Genomic DNA, 15,526 nt, shown 5'->3' on the forward strand with positions numbered 1-15,526 from the left:
CAGTCAAATATTGTCATTAGTGCTGCAGCAAGCAAACTCACATGCCGCGAAGTTTCCCCTGTCATCCTCTCAATGTGGAGTGTAGACTCCAATCTGGCCCTGTAGTGACGAATATTCTTTAAGCGTGCAGCACTGTCATTGGAGACTTGTCGTCTGGCCATATGTGCTATATATGGTCTATGTCAATTGCCAACCTTGATGTATTTATCTATACCAAAGACTTTTGAGTCTGCTCTGCTCTCCTGTGCTATATATGGTCTATGTCGACCTTGATGTTTTTATCCTTATCAACTAGTTCCATTAGTTGCAGACTTTGCCATCTTTCATCTATATCTGTGCCGGCGCAAGCAGATGATCCCCATCTTCTTCCTCCTACTCTTGAGTTCATTCTGCAGCGCCGATGACCAGCTCACACAAGCAAAGCCACTCGCCCATGGCGGCATGCTCATCTCCGAGAGCGGGGACTTTGCTCTGGGCTTCATCTCCCCGACAAGCTCCAACAAGAGTTTTTACCTTGGCATATGGTACCACAGCCTCCCCGGGCCACGGACCGTTGTGTGGATCGCCAACCGCGACAACCCAATCATCAACCCTTCGTCCATGATGCTCAAGGTAACTAACAATTCTCGCATGGTATTATCAGACTCCGAAGGCCGTATTATTTGGATGGCAGGAAGCAATGCCACTTCTGGGGCGGCAGGAGCTTATGCAGTACTACTCAACTCAGGGAACTTTGTCCTCCGGTCTTCGGGCAACCAGGACATATGGTTGAGCTTCGATCATCCGTCCGACACCATCCTTCCAAACATGAGATTTTTGGTGAGCTACAAGGCACAAATCGTCACACGTCTTGTTGCTTGGAAAGGCCCCGATGACCCATCTTCTGGGGACTTCTCATGCAGTGGCGACCCAAGATCCCCAGACCTTCAGTTGGTAACGTTGAACAAGGCTAGGCTATATTGTCGTATCATTGTGTGGGACGGTGTGTCGGTGTCCGGCCGCACACTTCTAACCAACACTAGCTCCACATTGTACCAAACAGTTGTCAACTCTGGAGACGAGTTCAGTTACACGTTCGCTGTCTCCAACAACTCACCGTTCATGCGCATCATGCTTGACTACACTGGCAAGTTCAAGGCTCTAGGCTGGGACAATCACTCCATGTCATGGACACTCATCAATGAGCACCCCAATAGTGCTTGCGATCTCTACGCCTCTTGTGGCCCGTTTGGCTATTGTGACTTCACCAAGGCCATTCCAACATGCCAGTGCTTTGATGGGTTTGAGCCTGTAGACAGTAGTAACTCTTTTAAAGGATGTCAGAGAAAAGAAGCGTTGAAATGCCGCAAGCAAAGCCATTTCACGTCTTTTCCTGGAATGAAGGTTCCTGACATGTTCTTGCATATACGCAACAGAAACTTCGATGACTGTGCAGCTGAGTGCATCAACAATTGCTCGTGTACAGGGTATGCTTATGCCAACTTGAGTAGCGGAGGTGCTATGGCTGACCCGTCAAGGTACTTACTTTGGTCAGGGGAGCTTATTGATGCTCAGAAGAGAACCGTTGGCGAGAACCTGTACCTCCGACTTGCCAATCCTGGTATTCGGTGTTCCATGCCCTCTTTTTTTTCTTACCTAGTCAGTAATGATTTTAACTCTATTGTTAGTATATATCAATACATATTTAACCAAAAAAGACTGTAGTACTATAAAAATAATTTCAAAAAATATCTAAGCATACCATTTTCAAGATATCCAATCTAAATATATCAAGCAGTATCAGTAGTTAAAGTTTTAGAAGTTCCATATCAAGAACATCACGTTGTTTAGAACTGGAAGGAATACATATGGAAGGTCCTCTTGTTTAAATAAACACGGCATTCCTTTTAATATCATTTTACAATTGCTAGGTTGTTCAATTACTTCTGGCCTTCACTTTCAAATTCATTGACAATTCTTTCCAGATTCTCTTCTGAGCAAAAATACGGAATTTCCATGTTTTAGCTATGAAGACATACTTTCAGGAACATTTTTTTTTCTGATTCCAACTTGCTTGGACGTGGAGGTTTTGGCAAAGTTTACAAGGTAACATAATGGGTTTGTCTTGTCATTCGCGGTACAGAGGAAACACTTTTAGAGTTGAAAAGTATCTCATGGGCTCAATTCAAAAACACATCTCTTCATGTAAAAATGTTACACATAGGTTCGAAAAAGTTAATTTCTATTTTTGGTTCCATTGAAAAAGTTTGATCATGTAGGGCACACTGGAAGGTGGAAATGAAGTTGCTGTCAAAAGGCTTATTAAGAGTTCTGGGCAAGGTATAGTGGAGTTCAAAAATGAAGTACTTCTCATTGCAAAACTACAGCACAAGAATCTAGTCAGACTTCTCGGCTGCTGCATTCATGAAGATGAGAAGTTATTGGTCTATGAGTACTTAGCTAACAAAAGTTTGGATGCCTTTCTTTTTGGTATGTGCTAGTTTTTAGATTACATACATTTTTTTACATGAACCAAAATGGTATTCATGACGACTTGTTTCCTTTCATTTTGACCATGAAAGATCATGCACGAAAACATGTGCTCGATTGGTTGACACGGTTTAAAATAATTAAAGGAATAGCAAGAGGCCTTCTTTATCTTCATCAAGATTCAAGATTAACGATAATTCACAGAGATCTCAAAGCAAGCAACATTTTGTTGGACACAGAAATGATTCCTAAAATTTCAGATTTTGGTATGGCAAGAATCTTTGGTGCAAACCAGAATCATGCTAACACAACCCGGGTCGTCGGAACATAGTAAGTAACTGGTGTACTAATGAACTCTTAGCACCCTTGTTGAATGTTTAGTATAGCGTGTTTTGTACATTCCTTGCTGACTTGTTGAATGTTTTAAACAGTGGTTACATGTCCCCTGAATATGCCATGGGAGGTACATTTTCTGTGAAATCAGACACTTATAGCTTTGGGGTCCTTCTATTGGAGATTGTTAGTGGTTTGAAGATCAGCTCAGCTCAGCTCAAAATGGAATTTTGTAGCCTTATATCTTATGTAATTGCTATGTAATCACTACCGGGCTCTTTGTTGCGTGTTTTCTAGCCGGCACTTGGCAAAGGCAAGGCTTTACCAAGTGTCCATTTTCTGCAGCACTCGGTTTAGGAGGGCCTTTGCCTAGTGCCCGACAGAAATCACTCAGCAAGCACTTTGATTCCGGTAGTGAATATGGGGAATTTCTAATTAATCTCTCCACCCAAGCAATATATTTAGTAACCTGATTGTGACTTCATGCTATTGGTCAGGCCTGGAGATTATGGGAAGATGGAAAAGCAACTGAATTGGTGGACTCCTTCATTGCTGCGAGCTGCCCACTTCATGAAGTTGTACGATGCATTCATGTGGGACTCTTGTGTGTCCAAGATCATCCAAATGATAGGCCACTAATGTCCTCGGTTATGTTTATGTTAGAGAATGAAAGCGCAATGCTTCCACCTCCAAAGCATCCTGTGTACTTTGCTCTAGGTAATCCTAAAGGTGAACAAGCCAGTGAGAACACGAGTTCCTCGAATGCAATGAGTATCACAATGCTCAAAGGCCGTTAGTTGGTGTATAACTTAGTGTGCATTGAATTTTTTGTACATCAGGGGCGGAGCCAGTATGAACTAGTTGGGTTCATCTAAACTGAATTACCTTGTATACTCTAGTACTAATCACTTGTTAGAATTATCTTTATTTGGGTTGACCCAATAGTTTAGTACAGGTGAGCAAGTTAAGCATTTGTTTTGGCTTCGCCCCTGGTGTACATAGTTGTATGCTTTAGGATTGACTCTCTCCAAGCTGAAGTTTTGCTTAGGTGGTTGCAATATTTGTGAGTATTGTACGAGAAAAGTGGTGCACAACAGAGTGGAGCAACCATTGATGCAAGGAGGCCTGCCCGGCTACCGGTCCTCGACACCCAACTGCATTTCTTTTTGCGGGGATTATTTTTTATTGATAAAAGAGTTTTATTGCAAAACATTTTAATCACCATGAGTTCTTGTAACTATGTATCACGCTATCCGATTCCCAAAGCTTAGAAATGTTGAGGATACAGGATATGCCCAACTGGGAGGAATGGTCCATTATTGAAGATGTTGCAACATCAACAACAACTGCGGAAGGGAAAGAGGAAGCCCTGTCCCAAGGATCCAGATGCTGCCACGCTTGAAATGATTGATACTCAAAGGATGCCCCAAGCTAAGAGCTCTCCCACGACAGCTTGGATAGCAGGCAACCAGCTTGGAATTGCTCCATTTAAGAGGAGCAAGCTACTTGAAGGTGTTGGAGGACCTCCTATTCCTCTCAAAGATGCTTATAATCGCTGGATGTGAAGTCCTGGAGAGGGTTCCAGACCTTCCTAGACTGAGAGAACTCCGTGTATCTGGTTCTCCGACAACCTAAACTTCAAGTTTGTTGAGGGGTTGCGTTTACAGCAGCGGCGGCTGGATGCAGTACTTCTCTGCGCTGCAGGTACCGGGGCTTCTCTGTGTAAACGTGGCCTAGAGAGTAAGAAGATACTCCCTCTGTCCCATAATATAAAATCGTTTTGCAAGCTACTTGCAAAACGATCTTATATTATGGGACAGAGAGAGTACCTAACTAGATGGCAACAGAGACACAAGGTACGAGCACTGGTTAGGCATTTAATTTTCTTAGTTGGTCTGTGTCCGGCATTGTTCGATCATGCATCTAGGACTCTGCTCCGCCTATGCGCACTGTTTCCTTACATAACTACCATTGAAACTAGGTGAAGAAGAGAGTCGAAAACTTCTCCCCCCAACCCCCCGTGTCGCTCACGCGAGCGACGGAGGGAAACCCTCGCCGCCGCCGGTCCTAGCCCCCTCCCCTCCTCCTCTCTCCTCGCCGCCGCGTACTCGCTGGCAGGCAAAGCCCAGCCGGCCGCGGAGGCGGGGGGCCTCCTCTCCTTCCCGAACGGTGGTGGGCGGAGTGGGACGACCTCGCCGGTCGGGGACGCGGTGCTTCATGGGGCACGGCGGCAAAGGTGGCTGCTGCCCTGTCGTGGTGGGCTACGTGCGGTGGTCGTCGGGGTTGCGCTCGTGGTGGCAGAGGCGGCGGTGCAGGCTTGGCGGCGGCGGAGGCCCAAATCGATCTGGATCTGGGGGCTCTCCTCTGGCTGGCGGCGCGGGGGTTAGCCAGGACCGGGCGTGGTTGTGGCGCTGGGCGTGGACCGCGGTGGCGCGCGGCCAGCTGCTGCAGGCGGCTGCTTCCGGTGCTGCGGTGGTCCTCGGTGGATTTGGGCTGCCACGGCGTGGTGGGAGCCCATGGTGGTGGCATGGGTCGGCTCATGGCGGCGGTGTTGCGTCGGCGTGGTTCAGCTCATGGTGGTGTACAGGTCGTAGCGCAGCGGCGGCTGGGCTCTCCGGCATCGGCTCGTCTGCGTGCGGCCCTTGGGGATGCTGTTGGTCTCTCTCGTGGATGCAGGTTGTGGCCGGTCCGGCTCCTCGCGTCGTTGAGCGGGTGGCTGGTTTGGGCCAGGTGCTGATCCAGGCTGCGAGTCCGGGTTGGTCGTCAGGGGTGACATTTGGAGAGGTGGTGGGAGAGATGGGTGGCGCCGATGTGGTCGGGCCACCCGTCATCGGCAGGGGTGCCGGACGTTGACATAGTCCGCCCCCGCCTCGCCCCTTCTCCGACCTGGTCGCTCCCTGATCGATTTGGCCATTCCTGTCGCTGGCGGCTCAATCGGTGGTCGGTGCTTGCCGGTCGGCTCATCGCCTACAGCCATGGAGGACCTTTTAAGCGTCTTGTTTCTTGGGCGACGGCCCAGGTGGTGGGAGCCGCGGTGCTTGTGGGCTGAGGCCGCAGCTCAGGTGTGAGCAGCTAGCCGCCATGGCCGCGTGGGCGGTGTGGTGGTAGGCGTTTCGTCGTCCTAACAAAGGCGGAGTATGCTTACCGGGGTGAAAACTCTGTCTGGTTTAGGCCAGACCGACAGAGGCGGCGTCTGTGGGCGTCGTCATCTTCCTGAAGTCTCTGTTGTGGTTGCTCCCTCGCTTCGTCGTGCTCCGGATGAAAATCCGATCTCTGGATCGGGCGGTGGCGGCGCTACGGTGTCGTGCCCTTCCTGAAGGCACCGTCTTGGTGTGCACGGTGTCGACGATTCTCAACTTCACCTCTTCGTGATCTCATCGGAAGGGCGCCGGCGGCTTCGTAGTGATGCTTATTGTCTTCTCTTGTTGTCTACGTCGAGTCTGTCGGTTTGGTGTTGTTGTAGCCCTTTGGCACCTATGTATCTGGCCCTGGTAGAGTGTGGTTCTCGTGTTGTGTGTTGTGGTTTGTATCGGATCCGTTTGTTGGTGGTTGGTGCTTTATATATAAAGCGGGGCGAAAGCCTTTTTCGGCTAAGGTTGACATTAAATTTGTGTACTTCCATTACTAGCATAACCATGTGGACAGCCTGTCTTTGATAAATTTGGCAGGGAACTTACAAGAAAATTATGTAAACAAGGGCTAAGAGTGAGACCTTACGGTTACACATCAGAATTAGATGGCCGCTCCATCAAGTAGACTGCAAGAAAAATTATTGTTTGCCTGCACTATTTTGTCCGCCTTCACAACAGCACTTAGTTGAAGGGGTGCAAAGCTCCGATCAGGGCCATAGAAATGAGGGAAATAGTTACAGCCATCAGCTGCCTCATAGATTAAGCCATCTGCAATCTAAGATACACATGAATAGTAAATTGTACATGTAAATGCCGTTGCATCAACAGGTGGCAATTTATGCATGTGTCCTAACAACCGTATAGATTTTTTTTTTGAACGCTAACAACCTTATAGATAAGTACACTAAACCATAGTAAATATATATTTAATGATACAAAAAAATTGGCAATTTCCTCAATAGCTACAATAAACTGATAGGAGAAGAAATAAAATGAATGTTGAAAGATTAATACCTTGGCAGTGTCAATTTGTAGCAGGTATAGATTATTTTGCCCACGGAAATAATTCTTTAGTGTCATCTTCGCCTACACCAAGTCAAGGATTAAATAAACTTGGCTTTTGAGAAGGACCAACGCGCGCGCGCGCACACACAGAGACACAAAAGGATGAATGCATATGATTCATATTTTCTGAAGAAAAAAAACTCCAGATCAAGTCACACCACTGAAATAACAGGGATGATATTGTTTTTATATAGTCTCCTGGAATAGGCATAAAACTGATTAGATTGAAGCTGGTACAGTAGAAGTCAGTGCTCAACAGATATTACAAAACCAGAACATGTGACAGTTCAAGAAAGTGAATGGTAGACGGTCTGCACATCTCCTTTTGGACTGATCAGTGAACTTCATCTGGGTGGTTTGCTTTCTTGTTTCCATCCCGTTTTTCTTTTGCCATCGATCGCTTTGTTCAGTCACATCGCAATTTATCGGAGATCAGGACATTAAGCTTCACCCTAACCTGTCCACAGCTGCTGCTGCTGAACTAGATAGACTGCACCAAATTATCCGTGGCATTCAAGTAGCAGATCAGAATTCCGAAAGTGATCAGAGATCGGGATGGTTAAATAGCAGATCACTCCTATATTGCTGTCTTTTACAGGCTACTCACAACACGTGGCGTCTTTTGGCTTGCTTCCAGAGCAAGACTGAGAGCGTGTTTGGTTAGTGGCCTGGCCGCTGCACGCCTGGCCTGGGCTCTGCCTGAAACCTGCCTGGTATTTGTTTGGATTGCATCCTGAAAAACAAGATGTCTGCCTGGCCTGGGACTCCTATCAATATGATTAGCCTGGCCCTAGACTTAAAAATAGAAGAAAATACAATACTCAGCCCAGGCAACATGATTAGCCTGGCCGAGGCGTACTTTTTCCTCCGCCTGGCCATCTGCCTGGAAGTAACGACCAGCCATGAGCGGTACTGTTCATTGAGTAAAATATCTTTAAGCACTAAATGACAAAATAGCCATCCAGGAAAGGAACCAAACACATGAGCCCGGGCAAGCCTGGTCAGGCAGAAAAAGCTCCCCATCCCAGGCTCAATTCAGGCAGCCGTTTTTACCAGGCACAATGTCCAGGAAAAGAACCAAACAGCCCCTGAATACACATGAAAATTATTCAGGACTGTTCCTGTGACTGTTGTCCCGCTGTTGAGTCAGTTAACCATATCATCCTGCGATGCAAGCCAGCGCATGATCTTTCGACAGATTTGGGCCTCCTACCACTGGCTGAATCCTCGGTTTCCGTTTTTTCTTTGATGCAGACTGTCAGGCCTGATGAACCTCATTGGCACATAATCATCGTGGCCTGCGGTGCAACTCCGGGAGGTCCGCAACAAACGGATATTTGATTATATTGTCATCCCTCAGGCTGTCTGCCAGCAACAGATTGCAAGCATGATTAAGCTATGGAGCAACAGAACTTGAGAACCAATCTCTGAAGGATTTCTTGGTTTCTTCTGCAGACTTTTTCGCCCAGACACTGCCAATCTCTGAAGGAACACCTTGTAGCATCCTTTTTTGTTTTCTCGCTTTTTTGTGTTGCTTTGTAACCTGTTTTGAACCCCCAGACTCCCGTCCCTCTGGAATATATAAGGTAGACTGAGGCCTACCTTCCCATTCAAAGAAATAAAAAACAGCCAAAGAACACATCGTTTCCAATTTTAATTTCTGGAAAGAAGAAATCTGTGGAATTTTATTTTCTTTTGGCATAATATGCTGTAATGTCAATGTTCTATTCAATAGCACTCATCTGCATCTTGTTCCATAAATCATTGTTCAATTGCTTGCTAGTATATTACGGATCATTACAACTTACTCAATACCAATCTATATAAACTGAAAGAGACAGTCAGAAAAGACATCTAATATGAGCTATTGGGCATAATCAGAGCAATAGGCCCCAAATCTCAACGAGGCTAAGAAACCCGAAGTTCTGCTGACACCCAGGCCAGGAAATCAACAAGAGAAAAAGGGTTATCAATCCCAGATCAACGAAATCATACAGGAAATGGCACCTCCCGACAACATCCATGGTTAAGCCGGAAGTCCAAATTAAGCAGTACAGGGAGAAATCTACTGACAGATGTAGATATCAGATAGAACAACAACATCTGTAACGGATCTGACAAACCAAGAGATCTAGAGAGGAGGGATGAAGGACGGAAGGAATCGAAGAGATTGTGGGGTACCTGGGCGAGGTCGCTGAGGTGGAAGCAGCCGGTGGAGCGGTCGAGGTCGCCGCCCAGGGTGCCGCCGGTGCGCTGGAGCTCCGCCCACTCATCCCCCGTGCTGATCCGGTACACGAACGCTGGCGGCGGCGTTGCCATTGCGGTGGCCCGCTAACAAGTAACAACTGTGTTGTCCAAAGCGTAATAAGGGGCCGTAGTACGTGTTTGGCAGTAAAATAAGCTGAGGCGGAGGAATAGTACTACCAAACGTCACCGGCGATGCCCACCGCGCCGTCGTTCTCCTCCGCCGTCTCCAAAGCTCCACGCGAGATGCCACTCCCTCTCCACCATGAAGCAGCTACACGTCCATCTCCTCTCAAGATGGCAACGGCCCCCGAAACCCGCGTCCCCGCAGGTTTTTACCCCATTAGGGAACGGGATGGACGTCTTTCTAACCCCGTGGGGCTGCTGTTGAGTAAAATGTAAAATCCGGCATATTTCGTGGGTTCACACCCGTTTCTTCAATACCCGAACCTGAAACCCGGCCTACACGTGAAAATATTACTCCCTCCTTTTCGGTTTATAGGGCTTAAATCTGAAATCTCATCAACCAAAGCATTTTGTGAGTGGAGGAATCTATCTCGTACTTTACAAAACTAATCAAATTAAACTCTTGCATTAATTTGGATTAATTGTAGTGCATGCATGCTTGGCCACTAGACGAGTAGGAACATTACATGCATTGATGTGTTCCTTTTTAATTCTTGCATGCAAAGATTTAATGCGCCTCGAAAACTAAAAATGAGATGGAGATAAGCCCTTTAAATTGGAAAAACAAAAAAGTTGAAATAAGCTTTATAAACCGAAAAGGAGGAAGTACACAACATATTGGGCAACGCAGCCTGGACTCACATCATCCCAAACATCTGCAGCGCCCGAGTCCCCCAACCTCAAATCCACTCACCGCACCCCAGCCTCAATATGTCTCGCACACCACACGGGCACCGCTCCCTCGATCCCATCTCGCACACCACACGGGCACCGCTGTTGAACCATCTACCATTGTTTTTTGTTGAATTTTGCTCAAGCTATGTCGCTTAAATGTGCTTGTTTTGCTGCCGAGATGTTATTTTTTGTCGCCACTATGTTTGTTTAAATATTTTGATTTTCTCGTGGGTTTCCCGAAACCCGATGGGTTTAGGGGACGGGTGAAAAACTAGCCCCGAGCACGGTGATGGGGACGGGGACGGGTTTACGATTTTCTCGTGGGGATGGGTTTGGAAAGGCAAAACCCGATGGGTTTCGTCCCCGTTGCCATCTAGAATCTCCTCCCCTCCGCCTACCACCGCTGCAGGAACTTTTGTCCAAAAGGACCACCTGCCCAGGGCAATTGAAGTAAAACACCATCTCTGAATCATATTGCCAAAAAAGACCACCTGATTCGTGGCGCGTGTTGCCACAGGCCAAATGGCAGGTGGTCTATCACAGGGAATCATCGGGAGCGGGCAAGTCGCGACGGAACGGGATCGACCACACATCAGCCATGATACATCTCGTCGTCGCAGCAGCAGTGCATGCCGCCTCTGGGCATGGCGGCATGCCCCACCGGCCAACATTGATGTCGCCTCCTGGTGTGGCGATAGGGCCAGCAGCCCATCATGTTCCATCGTGTTCTATCTACTCCCGACGATTCCATGTGACAGGCCAACTGAGCCTGGGCCTGTGGTGACAAGCACCATGTGTCGGCTGGCGCGTGTACCGCCACGAATCAGGTGGCCTTTTCTGTGACCCAAAGGTGGTCTTTTTCTATCAATTGCATAAGGCAGGTGTGTTGGGGAACGTTGCATGGGAAACAAAAAAATTCCTACGAACACCCAAGATCCATCTAGGAGATGATCATCTACGAGAGAAGAGATTGCATCTACAAGAGAAGAGATTGCATCTACATACCCTTGTAGATCGCTAAGAGGGAGCGTTAAGAAACGCAGTTGATGTAGTCAAATGTCTTTGCGATCCAATCACGATCCGTCTCGCGAACTCCAATCTTGTGCCGGACGGATGGCACCTCTGCGTTCAACACACGTACGGCTTGATGACACCTTCACCTCCTCGATCCAACGAGTGATGGTGAAGTAGTAGCTCGAGTCCTCCGGCAGCATGACGGTGTGGTAGCGGTGGTGGTGGAGAAATCTCGGCAGAGCTTCGCTAAGCACAACAGAGAGGAAGAGGACTACGAGGGAGAGGAGAGGCAGCGCTGTGGCGTGGAGATGTGTTCTCTGGGGTGCGACTGCCCTCTCTCTCTACCTATATATATATAGGGGAAGGGGTGGCGCCCCTAGGGGGGTCGGCGGCCAGGGCAGATGGGATCTCCCCTAGGGTGACTTGCCCCCCAAGTCGGGAAGTGGGAAGTCCTAGGGGGCGCCCCCAACCCTCCTGGTTACATGAGATGGGGTGAGGGGGTGCTCAGCCCCTTAGTGGGATGGTTTGCTCCTCCCCTTGGCCATGCCCCCCCAACACTTGCCCCCCCGAAACCCCTTTCGGCGACGCTAGTCATCACCCGGTACCCTCGGAACAATTCCGGACTCCAATACCCTTCGTCCAAGATATCAATCTTCACCTCTGGACCATTCCGAAGTTCCTTGACACATACGGGATCTCATCCGGGACTCCGAACAACCTTCGGTAACCACCATAATGACTCAAGTATACTTATACCATCACCAAACGTTAAGTGTGTAGACCTTGCGGGCTAAAGAACTATGCAAACATGACCGAGACACCTCTACGGTCAATAACCAATAGCGGGACCAGGATGCCCTTATTGGTTCCTACATATTCTACGAAGATCTTATCGGTCGAACCTCGATGTCAAGGATTCAGCTAACCCTGTATGCAGTTCCCTTTGTCCATCGGTATGTTACTTGCCCGAGATTCAATCGTCGGTATCTCCATACCTAGTTCAATCTCGTTACCGGCAAGTCTCTTTACTCGTTCTGTAATACAAGATCATGTGACTAACTCATTGGTCACATTGCTTGCAAGCTTATTATGATGTTGTATTATCGAGTGGGCCCTGAGATACCTCTCTGTCATACGGAGTGACAAATCCCAGTCTTGATCCATGCCAACTCAACAGACAACCTCGAAGATACCTGTAGAGCACCTTTATAGTCACCCAGTTACGTTGCAATGTTTGGTACAAACAAGGCACTCCTCCGGTGTCAGTGAGTTGCATGATCTCATGGTCATAGGAATAATTACATGACATGCAGAAAAACGATAGCAATAAGCTTGATACGACCATATGCTACGTTCATAGTTTGGGTCTTGTCCATCACATCATTCTCCTAATGATGTGATCCCGTTATCAAATGACAACTCATGTCCATGGCTAGGAAACCATAGCCATCTTTGATCAACGAGCTAGTCCGGTAGAGGCTTACTAGGGACATGTTTGCTGTCTATGTATCCACACATGTATTTGAGTTTCCGGTCAATACAATTATAGCATGGATAATAAATGATTATCATGAACAAGGAAATATAATAATAACCACTTTATTATTGCCTCTAGGGCATATTTCTAACAGTCTCCCACTTGCACTAGAGTCAATAATCTAGCATTACATGGTAATGAATCTAACACCCATAGAGTTTTGGTGTTGATCGTGCTTTGCCCGTGGAGGAGGTTTAGTCAACGGATCTGCAACATTCAGGTCCGTATGCACTCTGCAAATGTTTATGTCTTCCTCCTTGATGTAATCGCGGATGGAATTGAAGCGTCGCTTTTATGTGTCTACTCCTCTTGTGAAACATTGGTTCCTTGGCTAGAGCAATGGCACCAGTGTTGTCACAGAACAGAGTCATCGGGTCGAGTGCACTGGGCACAACTCCAAGATCTGTCATGAACTGCTTCATCCAGAAACCTTCCTTCGCCGCCTCTGAGGCAGCTATGTACTCCGCTTTGCATGTAGAATCAACTACCACACTTTGCTTGGAACTACACCGGCTTACCGCTCCCCCATTTAGGATATATATATATGTATCCGGTTTGAGACTTAGAGTCATCTGGATCAGTGTCAAAGCTTGCATCGACGTAACTTTTTACGATGAGATATTGATCACCTCCATAAACGAGAAACATTTCCTTAGTCCTTTCCAGGTACTTATGGATATTCTTCATCGCTGTCTAGTGATCCACTCCTGGATTACTTTGAAACCTTCCGACCATACTTATGGCAAGGATGACATCCGGTCTTGTGCACAACATCGCATACATGATAGAGCCTATGGCAGAGGCATAGGGGATGACACTCATCTTTTCTCTATCCTCTGCAGTCACCAGGCATTGAGTCTGACTCAACTTCACACCTTGCAAAACAGGCAAGAACCCCTTCTTGGACTGATCCATTTTGAACTTCTTCAAAATCTTATCAAGGTATGTGCTTTGTGAAAGTCCTATCAACCGTCTTGATCTATCTCTATAGATCTTGATGCCTAATATGAAAGCAACTTCTCCTAGGTCCTTCATTGAAAAACTCTTGTTCAAATATTCCTTCACGTTCTCCAAAAGTTCTATATTGTTTCCAATCAGCAATATGTCATCCACATATAACACTAGAAACGCTATAGAGCTCCCACTCGCTTTCTTTTAAATACAAGCTTCTCCATAAACTTGTATAAACCCAAACGCTTTGATGACCTCATCAAAGCAGATATTCCAACTCCAAGATGCTTGCACGAGTCCGTAAATGGACCACTGGAGCTTGCACACTTTGTCAGCATTCTCTGGATCGACGAAACCTTCTGGTTGCATCATATACAACTCTTCCTTAAGGAAGCCGTTAAAGAACGCTATTTTGACATCCATTTTCCAGATTTCATAGTCGAAAAATGCAGCTACTGCCAACATGATTCTGACGGACTTAAGCATCACTGCGGATGAGAAAGTCTCATTGTAGTCAACTCCTTGAACTTGTGAAAACCCATTTGCCACAAGTCGAGCTTTATAGACTGTGATATTACCGTCTGCGTCCGTCTTCTTCTTTAAGACCCATTTATTCCGATTGGCCTTTCGCCGTTCAGGTAATACTTCCAAAGTCCATACTTTGTTTTCATACATGGATCCCATCTCGGATTTCATGGCCTCTAACCATTTGTCAGAATCCGGGCCCACCATCGCTTCTCCATAGATTGCAGGTTCATCGTTGTTGCTGTCCAACAACATGACCTCCAAGATAGGGTTACCGTACCACTCAGGAGCAGTACGTATCCTTGTCGACCTACGAGGTTCAATAGTAACTTGATCTGAAACTTCATGATCACCATCATTAGCTTCCTCTTCAACTGATGTAGGTCTCATACAAACATCTTTCTGCACTGTACTACTCACTAGTTGAAGTAAAGGTTCAACAACCTCATCAAGTTCTATCTTCCTCCCACTCAATTCTTCTGAGAGAAACTCCTTCTCGAGAAAGGACCCATTCTTAGCAACAAACTTTTTGCCTTCGGATCTGAGATAGAAGTTATACCCAACCGTCTCTTTTGGGTATCCTATGAAGACGCATTTGTCCGCTTTGGGTTCGAGCTTTTCCGGTTGAAGCCTTTTGACATAAGCATCGCAGCCCCAAACCTTAAGGAATGACAACTTAGGTTTCTTGCCAAACCACAGTTCATATGGTGTCATATCTACAAACTTAGATGGTGCCCTATTTAAAGTGAATGCAGATGTCTCTAATGCATAACCCCAAAACAAGAGTGGCAGATTGGAAATGGACATCATAGAATGCAGCATATCCAATAAAGTACGATTACAATGTTTGAACACACCATTACGCTGTGGTGTTCTAGATGGCGTCAACTGTGAAATGTTTTCACATTGTCTTAAGTGATTGCCAAACTCATAACTCAGATACTCCCCCCCTCGATCGGATTGTAGGAATTTAATCTTCTTGTTACGATGATTCTCAACTTCACTCTGAAATTGCTTGAACTTTTCAAACATTTCAGACTTAGGCTTCATTAAGTAGACATACCCATATCTACTCAAATCATCAGTGAAGGTGAGAAAGTAATGATATCCACCACGCGTGTCAATGCTCATCGGACCGCACACATCAGTATGTGTGATTTCCAACAAGTCACTTGCCCGTTCCATTGTTCCAGAAAACGAGGTTTTAGTCATCTTGCCCATGAGGCATGGTTCGCATGTGTCAAGTGATTCAAAATCAAGTAACTCCAAAAGTCCATCTGCATGGAGTTTCTTCATGTGCTTTACACCAATATGACCTAAGTGGTAGTGCCACAAGAAAGTGGTACTATCATTATCAAATCTACATCTTTTGGCATCAATGTTATGAACATGTGTA

General features: G+C 46.7%; 1 protein-coding gene and 1 pseudogene across 1 annotated transcript; one reads left to right on the forward strand and one right to left on the reverse strand.

The window, feature by feature from the left end:
• Nucleotides 1-226: 226 nt before the first annotated feature.
• Nucleotides 227-3,778, forward strand: LOC119361375 (annotated as a pseudogene).
• LOC119366222 lies at nucleotides 1,528-9,527 on the reverse strand. The gene is made up of 5 exons (XM_037631912.1): nucleotides 9,423-9,527; nucleotides 9,180-9,343; nucleotides 6,948-7,019; nucleotides 6,515-6,708; nucleotides 1,528-1,635 (listed from the first exon to the last, which is right to left on the reverse strand). Exons 2-4 carry the CDS (start codon nucleotides 9,315-9,317, stop codon nucleotides 6,535-6,537), a joined length of 384 nt encoding a protein of 127 aa, XP_037487809.1. The 5' UTR covers nucleotides 9,318-9,343; nucleotides 9,423-9,527; the 3' UTR covers nucleotides 1,528-1,635; nucleotides 6,515-6,534.
• Between the last annotated feature and the right edge of the window lie 5,999 nt (nucleotides 9,528-15,526).

Source organism: Triticum dicoccoides, chromosome 2B (assembly GCF_002162155.2).
Source record: "Triticum dicoccoides isolate Atlit2015 ecotype Zavitan chromosome 2B, WEW_v2.0, whole genome shotgun sequence".
NCBI classification, from domain to species: Eukaryota; Viridiplantae; Streptophyta; class Magnoliopsida; order Poales; family Poaceae; genus Triticum; species Triticum dicoccoides.

Excerpts from the sequence above, each read along its gene's own strand:
- LOC119366222 (XM_037631912.1), bottom strand. The coding sequence starts at position 9,317 with ATGGCAACGCCGCCGCCAGCGTTCGTGTACCGGATCAGCACGGGGGAT. Across the intron at positions 7,020-9,179 it reads ACCTCAGCGACCTCGCCCAG|GCGAAGATGACACTAAAGAA; the intron begins GTACCCCACAAT and ends GACTTGGTGTAG. Across the intron at positions 6,709-6,947 it reads TACAAATTGACACTGCCAAG|ATTGCAGATGGCTTAATCTA; the intron begins GTATTAATCTTT and ends TGTGTATCTTAG.